General features: G+C 43.7%; 1 protein-coding gene across 2 annotated transcripts in view; it reads right to left on the reverse strand.

The window, feature by feature from the left end:
• Positions 1 to 8,108, reverse strand: part of SPHKAP (SPHK1 interactor, AKAP domain containing) — a 196,964-nt gene extending 188,856 nt beyond the window's left edge. For both annotated transcript variants that reach the window (XM_042244334.1, XM_012147712.4), the window contains exon 1: positions 7,952 to 8,108. In XM_042244334.1, the coding sequence (XP_042100268.1) occupies positions 7,952 to 7,983 (32 nt within the window). In that variant the 5' untranslated portion in view covers positions 7,984 to 8,108. The remainder of the gene's footprint in view (positions 1 to 7,951) is intronic.
• Between the last annotated feature and the right edge of the window lie 2,059 nt (positions 8,109 to 10,167).

Below are 10,167 nucleotides of genomic sequence, written 5' to 3' on the forward strand. Positions count from 1 at the left end.
CAATAGCAACCCACTCCACTGTTCTTGCCTGGAGAATCCCAGGGACGGGGGAGCCTGGTGGGCTGCCATCTATGGGGTCGCAGAGTTGGACATGACTGATGAGACTTAGCAGCAGCAGCAGCATTAAATAGTGTTTATAACAGAAATAAAAATAAAATATATGACAATAGCACACAGGATCAGAGAAGACAACTTGGACATATAATTGTAAGACCCTTACACTGGGTGTGAGGTAGTATATTACAATTTAAAGGTATATACTGTTAAAGTGCTGCACTCAGTATGTCAGCAAATTTGGAAAACTCAGCAGTGATCACTTTACCAGGACTGGTAAAAGTCAGTTTTCATTCCAAATCCAAAAAAGGGGGTTTGGATATCCTGCCATTTGTTGTTGCAAATGACAGGATTTTCATCTCTCTCATGGCTAAATAATATCCATGTATCTTCCACAGTCCAAGGGGTCACAGAGTCAGACACGACTGAGTGGCAAACACTTTTACACGTCATGCATATAAATATTCATTTACTTATTCACTGTCGATGAACACTTAGGCTGTTTACATATATTGTCTATTGTGTATAATGCTGCAATGAACACTAGAATGCAGACATCTCTTTAAGATCCTGCTTTCTTGCTTGCTTTCTCTCTCCACCCCACCACCCCACCACGTCTCTCTTTTTATCTTCACGTAAAATGAGATGGCTGGCTCAAATAGTCATTCTACTTTCAATTTTTGGAGGAATCTCCATACAGTTTTTCACGGTGGCTGTACCAATTTACTTTTCTACCAGCAGTGTAGAGGGTTCCCTTTTCTCCACATCTTCACTACCATTTGTTATCTCTTGCCTTTTTAATGATAGCCATTCTAACAGAGGAGCCTTCCCTGGTGGCTCAGATGGTAAAGAATCTGCATGCAATGCAGGAGACCTGGGTTTGATCCTTGGGTTGGGAAGATCCCCTGGAGAAGGAAATGGCTACCCACTCCAGTGTTCTTTTCTAGAGAATTCCAAGGACAGAGGAGTCTGGCCTGCTACAGTCCATGGGGTCGCAGAGTTAACATTTTAACAGATGTGAGGTGAAAGCTCATTTATTGCCTTGATTTGTATTTCCATGACAATAAGTGTGTTGAGCACTTTTTCAGGTACCTGTTTGCCATTTGCACATCTCCTTTGAAAAATATGTTTATTCAGTTTTTCTGTCCATTTTAAAACCAGATTGTTTAGATTTGTTGCTGTTGTTGCTTGCTATTGAATTGTATCAGCTTTTATATACTTTGGATATTATCTTTTATCAGATATATGATTCATAAATATTTTCGCTCATTCCATGTTTGCCTTTTCATTTGTCGATGGCTTCCTTTGCTGTGCAGAAGCTATTTAATTTGATGTTATCTCATTTATTTTTGCTTTTGTTGCTTTAGTTGGTGGCTTTTAATACAGCCCTATATAGAATCATAATGTGAATAATCCAAATTTAAGCACATCAATTAGCAGATTGTCAGATAAAATATAATAGTAAGATACAATACCCTATCTATAAGAAACAATTTTAAATATGAAGAGATAGATTATAAGCAAAAAGATGGAAAATGGTAACCCAAAAGAAAGCTGGAATAGCTATGCTAATGTCAGACAAAGTAAATTTCATCTCTGAGTTATGTGGGCTATTCAACAACTAAGACAACAAAAGTAGTAAGTGGTAGAACCAGGATCTTACTCACCATGCTATAGTCTTTATTAAAAAAGTAAGCTTATTCTGCCTTCTGTGGGCTCTTTGGAGGGATTTAAAAACAAACATTGATTCTCTGAGCTGGACTTTTTTTAATGGATTAGCATTGCTTCGGTTCTTTTTCAATGCCTTGATTTTGCTTGTATATTTCAAGAGGATGATCTTATTCATATCATGTCCAGCTGAGACATGATACACTAAAAGAAAGAAAAAAAGTGAAGTCACTCAGTCCAACTCGTTTCAACCCCATGGACTGTAGCCTCCATTGCCATTTCCTCCTCCAGGGGATCTTCCCGACCCAGGGATTGAACCTGTGTTTCCCACATTGTAGGCAGACACTTTACCATCTGAGGCACCAGGGAAGCCACCAATAAAGGTTCTGTACAATAAAGGTCACGGCATTATAGAAGGTTAGAAGTGAGAGGGATTCAGATCAGTATATGTAGAGTATGCATTACTGTAAACAGGAGGAGGTAGAGAATCAATTAATTCCGCAGTTACAGCCATTAATTTCAGAACAGAACCAAGCACTACATGTCCCAATAGTCTCCTAATGTCAAATACACCATTTTTTCCTCTTCCTATAATTATTTTTAGTTGTAAGGGTTAATTAGAGTAAAACTCCATTCAAATAAATATTAGGCAAATGGACCCTTTGTAAATGAGACATTCTCTAATAGTTCATTTACTAATTGACTATTTGGCAGCAGATACATATTTTTCAAAAGGAACCAAAAGGATGGAGGTCAGGGGCCCCTAAAAGGGTCAAGGTATGAAATGCAGGATAAATGGTGGGTTTCAAGACTTTGAAAAATAATGTTTCTGTGGGAAACTGCCTTCAGAGTTCCCACCTCTTCCCCAGATGTTTATTACCCTTCGGCAACGTAGGATCTGAGTCCTGAGCACCAAGACTTACTAATTTCCAGGTTTTTTTCCTCTGTAAGCAGCAGCACCTCCTGAGCAGTGCTTCCCTGAGAATTGTAAATTAGAGGATATGGCCACACTAGCCCTGGTCTTGTAAAGAACATGCATTTCAGTCGAGAGAATAATCTCAAATTTTGACTTAAGACAGAATCTGGTATTTGTCCCTGATCCCCAATTTGTTAAGAGTGATGGATTCTTTTTTCTTAAGAGTTTCTGATAAATAAAAAACAGAAATGTAAATGTACTCTTAAATTTCTGTTTGTTTTGGACTCGAATGGAAGACTTTCATTTACAGCATTGGGTTGTTAGCTCCATTTAAAATACAGCTTTTTTTTTTTTCCCCTCTAGTACTAACATTCTCAGAGACAAAATTTTGATTCTGATGGGCTTTAGTGAAATATTGCTAGGCTACACTTAGGCTTGATCAAACTAAACTGATGGGAAATTTAAATTAAAATATCTATTTTTTCAAACATCTCTCTGTAAGTTTTTCTCATTCAGAGTGCCATGCGTGGGGGGAGGGATACACTAGGAGTCTGGGATTAACATACACATGCTGCTGCTCAGTCGCTTCAGTCGTGTCCGACTCTGTGAGACCCCCTAGAAGGCAGCCCACCAGGCTCCTCTGTCCCTGGGATTCTCCAGGCAAGAATACTGGAGTGGGTTGCCATCTCCTTCTCACAATGCATGCACGCAGGCTAAGTTGCTTCTGTCGTGTCTGACTCTGTGCGACCCTATGGATAGCAGCCCACCAGGCTCCTCTGTCCACGGGATTCTCTAGGCAAGAATACAGAAGTGGGTTTCCATTTCCTTCTCCCTATACACACGCTAGTATACATAAATAGATAATCAACAAGGACCTACTATACAGCGCAGGAACTCAACTCAATATTCTGTAATAACCTAGATGGGAAAAGTATCTGAAAAAGAACGGGCATATGTACATGTATAACTGAATCACTTTGCTGTACACCTGAAGCTACCAAAATATTATAAATCATCTATACTCCAATAAAAATGAATTACTGAAACAGAACCCAGTAAGCCAAACAGAACAAAAAGAACAAAATTAGTATAAATGCAAGTGATTTAGAAAATAAAACGCTTCTTTCTTAAATTTGAAGTTCAAGCTCAGACATGGTCAAGGTGACAAATTATTTCTGTTTGCAAAAACGGTATTTTCAGCATTTGTTGGCTTTAAACAATACTCTGGCTTTTAGGCTGCCCCCATGTGTTCTAATGATCTCAGAGTTTGTCTAAACTGTGTACCGGGATCTCTTCTCTACCCCACTTAAAATAATGTGTGAATTTTCAATCAATACAAAAAAGGAAATTGAACTTCAAGTCAGAAGAACTTGTAGATGACTGAGCTTTCTTACATACTATTGTATAAAGTTTAAAATCTAATTATTTTCTTCATTTAATTTCTTTTTACTTCAATTTTTTTTCAACAAATTAGTGGAGGCAATTATATTTGTTATAATTAACTCACATGGATGTGATGATCAAATACTTTAATATATGGGATGCTCTCAGTCACTCAGTTGTGTCTGATCCCACAGACTGTGATCCCACAGACTGTAACCCACCAGGCTCCTCTGTCCATAGAATCCCCCAGGCGAGAATACTGGAGTGATTTGCCATTTCCTCCTCCAGGGGAATATATGGGATAACACAATAAAATACCAACTTGATCATTCACACACTTCCCTGGTAGCTCAGCTGGTAAAGAATCTGCCTGCAATGCAGGAGACCTTGGTTCTATCCCTGGGTCTGGAAGATCCCACAGAGAAGGGATAGGCTATCCACTCCAGTATTCTTGGGCTTCCCTGGTGGCTCAGATAGTAAATAATTCACCCACAATGTGGGAGAGACTGGGGTTCGATCCCTGGGGTAAGAAGATCCCCTTCCCCTGGGCTAGGAAGATCCCCTGGAGAAGGGACCAGCTAAACACTCCAGTACTCTTGCCTGGAGAATTCCATGGACAGAGGAGACTGGCAGGCTATACAAGCCATAGCAAAGAGTCGGACATGACTGAGCGACTTTCACTTTCAACTTTACCATCCACACAGTCAGTTCAGTTCCGCTCACTCAGTCGTGTCCGACTCTTTGCGACCCCATGGACTGCAGCACACCAGGCAGCACGCCAGGCCTCCCTGTCCATCACCAACTCCCAGAGCTTACTCAAACTCATGTCCACTGAGTCGGTGATGCCATCCGACCATCTCATCCTCTCTCATCCCCTTCTCCTCCCACCTTCAATCTTTCCTAGCATCAGAGTCTATTCAAATAAGTCAGTTCTTTGCACCAGGTGGCCAAAGTATCACCAATATAAGTCAGACCAATTTTCCTTCTGTGAGAGGTAACTACTGCATTGTAGCGTAATGTGCTACAGTAATACAACACATTTCGTCAGTCTGGGATTCTATTCTGTTTTCATAAACCCTAGGTATGTGGCCTTGGCAAATCAAATAAACCGTTTGTAAAAGACATGAAAGAATCTCTATCTAAACTTTTAGATCTAAAAAAAACCAAACTTTTTTGTTTGTTTTTTAGATTTTGTGTGTTTGTTTGTTTTTTCCTTGAACTGGATTATTACCGGAAACATGTTATGTTTCCATAGCTTAGCTTCCCTCTTTGAGACACCTTCCAGCTTTAATAAACAGTAGTTTTAAGAAAATTGTAATATAATCCACATAACTTATTGGAGCTTTCACAGAGGTAAGGTAATATAGTGTAATAACTCAAAAAAACATAAACAATTCCTTTCAAAAAAACCATCCTTCAAAATTTCTACAGTATATGAATCAAATAACATCAATCTCTACAGAATATTGTTTGATTAAAATTTCAGTCAATTTTATCTTTGATTCATTAAACATTTTAAAATCTAAAGGCCCACATAAAACATATATTCTTTAATTAACTTGATATATTAAAAAATCTTTTTGTTTTATCTTTCCAATTGTTGGAGCATCACATTGCTTTTATAATTCTTAAGAGAAATGATGATTTATAATCACTAACTTAATTTTATTAAATACGGCAAACATATCAGATTTAGACAACATGAATCTTGATTTATAACAATTTGAGTTTTCCTCTTTATTTTCATTTTCTTGAAAAGTTTGTAGAGATCCAATCATCAATTATTTAAATTTCAAAGTTTTGTGGAGAAGTGGTACAATGAATATAATTTCTACACACTGTTTTTAAATTCTACTTTACTTTTTGCATATCACTACGACTTCCAATTAAATATTGCATGAAGAGATTCTGGTAAATGAAATAGGGGTTAAACAACTATTTTTATATTAATAAGGATGCTCATAAAGTAGCTGAATTATTACACTAATGTGTTGCATCTTGGCAAATAAGCAATAATATTCAAAAGGTTTGATAGCTGAAGCTGGTGTTAATTCTATATTAACATTTTTACAGGCCACTACAAGATACAGAGCAATTTCATGGCAGTTCATTTGCTCTTCAAAAGGTCATTTTACAGTCGTGCAGAAGAAATAATTTTAAGGAGTTATTGGTATAAAGAATTTCTAATATTTTAGAAGATGCCTCAGCTGTTTAATAGATATATAATTCCGATTCAAGCACCACTGTATTGATCAGCAAAACTGGATTTAGAGTAAACAATCTCCTATCAAAAATGTCTCTATTTTATTGGAACGTTGGAATCACACAGCTCACCCTTTCCATTCTAAAGACCTTAGGTAGTAGACCAGATGGTGTAGAATGTGAATCCCCAGTTTGTTCGACTTTAAAATGTTTCACACTTAAACCCAAACTAAGTGACAATATATACTTTTAAGCTTTAAAAAGTTTTCCTGCGGTTCTTATCGTCCTTTTCGTGCATTAGGATAGAAAGGAATAACTTAGTGGTACTTTGACTGTGTTTGGCTCCACAGATATTGTAGCAGCTTCAGGCGAGGCTTAGAAACCTTTGTAAGAGCCCTTTGCTAACCCCCCCAGGGAAGGGATGCTTAAGAGGAAATGCCTGTGGAGTTGGAAAAGCTCTATTTCCTTACGGAATATAAATATTAACACTTCAAGTCTCTAGATGGCAGCCTTCAACACGTTTGAAAAGCGGTGTCCATCCACCCCGACTCCAGCCCCACCCCCGTCGCGGCTACTCGGCAACATAGTACCGGCTCCGTGTCTGCTTCAGCCGGTGCATGGTGGATTTAGGAGCTCTCCAGGAATTCGAGTTCCAAATGTTTATTCCAGAGCCTGACACTCGGCTGGAAGCTGCCTAGATGTTTGCTTGGGGGAAATGAGGAAGTAAGGGATGACAAAATAGTCCACACGGAGCCCCTTCTGCCTCGGAAAGGTGGGGCTGTGCGGGCGGCAGAGAGACACCTGCATCCGCGAGCAGCGTCCTCTCCTCCGCGGGGATGGACGCTGCGCGCGGCGCACAGAGAGCGCAAAAGCCCACCTGCCCGGCTGGCGGAACCCCACCAGCGCGACGGCCTCAATTCACCCCTCAGGTTTACGCGGGTAGAAATACTAAAATCTGTTTCCTAAATGCGCAAAGGACTGAGTCTGAACCGAGCGCGGAGCACCGGCAAAGCGAGGAGACAGGACGCAACGCCTATCAGGGAAAACATGTTGTTTCCCCCACCCGGGCAGCGCCTAAGGTGGCCTCCCCCCACCTCCTGGCGTGCGGACCCCAGGGCTGGGGTAGTCAGAGAACGCTAGAGGCCAGAGATGCTAAGGAGCCTGGCAGGAGGCGTGGGGGCCACTGAGGCGGGTGGGACTGGGGCGGACAGAGGTCCTTTTTGGTACAGGTCTCCGGCGGGCGCAGTCTAGGTCGCTCGGGAGTTAGAGGCAATCGCCCCCACCTCGACCTCCCCACCAGCCACCGCAGACACTCGCCTCGGGGGTCCGGAGGGACGGGATGCAGGGGTGCTTTACCCCAGTCCTGCTCCCTTCCTGTTTTCATCCCTACCTTGGAACCGCTCTCCCCTCAAGGCGCAAAACCTCTCCGGGCCGGGTCCGCAGAAAGTCCGGCTCCTGGCTGCGCGGGGCCCCCGCCCTAGAGGCGGACACGAGCTTGCCCCCACCGCGTGCGGCTCCGGCGCGCAGGCTCACCCAGCAGCGCGCCCCGTGGGCTAGTTGACAGGGACCACGAAGCTCCTCGCACCCCCGCAGCAGGACTTCCTGTAAGTTCCGAGTCCTCGGTGTCCTGGGGAGCCCCGCGCCCGCAGGGCAAGCTCGCGAGCGACTCGGAGCAGAGAACCGAGTTTGACGCGCGGCAGCATGTGCAGAGGCGAAAGCGGGTCTTACCTTGGTGCGGAGAGCAGGGAGCTGCCATCCATTGTCTGGGGGCGCGTCGAGAGAGGCAAGACGGAAAGTGCGCGCGAGGGATGGGAAGTCTGCGGTGCTAGGACCCGGTTCCCGGAGCGCCGAGACGGACGCGCGCTGGCACTGAGGCGCGCGGGCTGAGACCACCGCGGCGCCGGGCGGTCGGAGCCGCGCTCCTCCCCGGCAGGGAAGCTTTGAACCCCGAGGCCGTCAAATAGTCTCCTCCCAGTCGTCCCCTCTGAGCTTGCAAGTGCGCTTGGCCAAAGCTCCAAGCGGTCTACCCAGCTTCTGCCCTCCTCCGAGGCAGCCCGGTCTCGGTAGCCAGAGGCGCCTTAGGAGCTTCCCCTGCCTCTGCTGGCGCCCAGCTGAGGTGACTCCGACAGAATTTCTCTCTCCCCGCCTCACAACCCCGTCCCCTCGTCTCTCTCTGGAGTAAAGCCGTCTGAGCCCTGAAGTTGTTCATCCGCTTTGCCACATTCAGGCTCAACTCCTGGCCGTGCCCCCACCCCCCACTGGTCGCTCACCATTCCTTTGAACTGTCTCCCTGAATTTTAGTTCCGTTCGTCTTCTACCAAGTCATGGCTCTTCGCTCAGAGCAATGCTCTTTGATCTGCCAGCTGCTTTTGCCTTTACCTGGGCTAGATTTGATTCTCAGAATTCTGCATCGAACTCATTTGGCTTAATTGTGACTCACACATACCTCATCTGTTAGAAGCCTGTGTGCGCAGAGATTTCAGAAGCTATGACAGTGGTCATCTGTCAGAGGCCAGCACCCAGACACTGGAAGGAAGGGCTGTCAGTCAGTTCAGTTCGGTTCAGTCGCTCAGTCGTGTCCGGCTCTTTGCGACCACACCAGTCATACACACACACACACACACACACACACACACACGCACAAATCTGTAAATGCCTGCTTCAGTGTCTTCTTGAGCAAAAAAAAAATGATACTTAAGAAGGAAGACACTGATGACTGCAAATGACTGTTAAGATGAAGGTACTCTTGATTCTGCTTTCAGTTCAGTTCAGTCGCTCAGTCGTGTCCGACTCTTTGCAACCCTATGAATCGCAACACGCCAGTCATGCACACACACACACACACACACACACACAAATCTGTAAATGCCTGCTTCAGTGTCTTCTTGAGCAAAAAAAAAAAAAAAGATACTTAAGAAGGAAGACACTGATGACTGCAAATGACTGTTAAGATGAAGGTACTCTTGATTCTGCTTTCAGTTCAGTTCAGTCGCTCAGTCGTGTCCGACTGTTTGCGACCCCATGAATCGCAGCACGCCAGGCCTCCCTGTCCATCACCAACTCCCGGAGCTCACCCAAACTCATGTCCATCGAGTCAGTGATGCCATCCAGCCATCTCATCCTATGTTGTCCCCTTCTCCTCCTGCCTCCAATCCCTCCCAGCATCAGAGTCTTTTCCAATGAGTCAACTCTTCGCATGAGGTGGCCAAAGTACCGGAGTTTCAGCTTTAGCATCGGTCCTTCCAAAGAACACCCAGGACTGGTCTCCTTTAGGATGGACTGGTTAGATCTCCTCACAGTCCAAGGGACTCTCAAGAGTCTTCTCCAACATCACAGTTCAAAAGCATCAATTCTTCGGCTTTCTTCATAGTCCAACTCTCACATCCATACATGACCACTGGAAAAACGATAGTCTTGACTAGACGGACCTTAGTCGGCAAAGTAATATCTCTGCTTTTGAATATGCTGTCTAGGTTGGTCATGACTTTTCTTCCAAGGAGTCAGCGTCTTTTAATTTCATGGCTGCAATCGCCATCTGCAGTGATTTTGGAGCCCAGAAAAATAAAGTCTGACACTGTTTCCACTGTTTCCCCATCTATTTCCCATGAAGTGATGGGACCAGATGCCATGATCTTCGTTTTCTGAATGTTGAGCTCTAAGCCAACTTTTTCACTCTCCTCTTTCACTTTCATCAAGAGGCTTTTTAGCTCCTCTTCACTTTCTGCCATAAGGGTGGTGTCATCTGCATATCTGAGGTTATTGATATTTCTCCCGGAAATCTTGATTCCAGCTTGTGTTTCTTCCAGTCCAGCATTTCTCATAATGTACTCTGCATATAAGTTAAATAAGCAGGTTGACAATATACAGCCTTGACGTACTCCTTTTCCTATTTGGAACCAGTCTGTTATTCCATGTGCAGTTCGAACTGTTGCTTCCTGACCTGC

This window comes from Ovis aries, chromosome 2 (assembly GCF_016772045.2).
Source record: "Ovis aries strain OAR_USU_Benz2616 breed Rambouillet chromosome 2, ARS-UI_Ramb_v3.0, whole genome shotgun sequence".
NCBI lineage: Eukaryota > Metazoa > Chordata > Mammalia > Artiodactyla > Bovidae > Ovis > Ovis aries.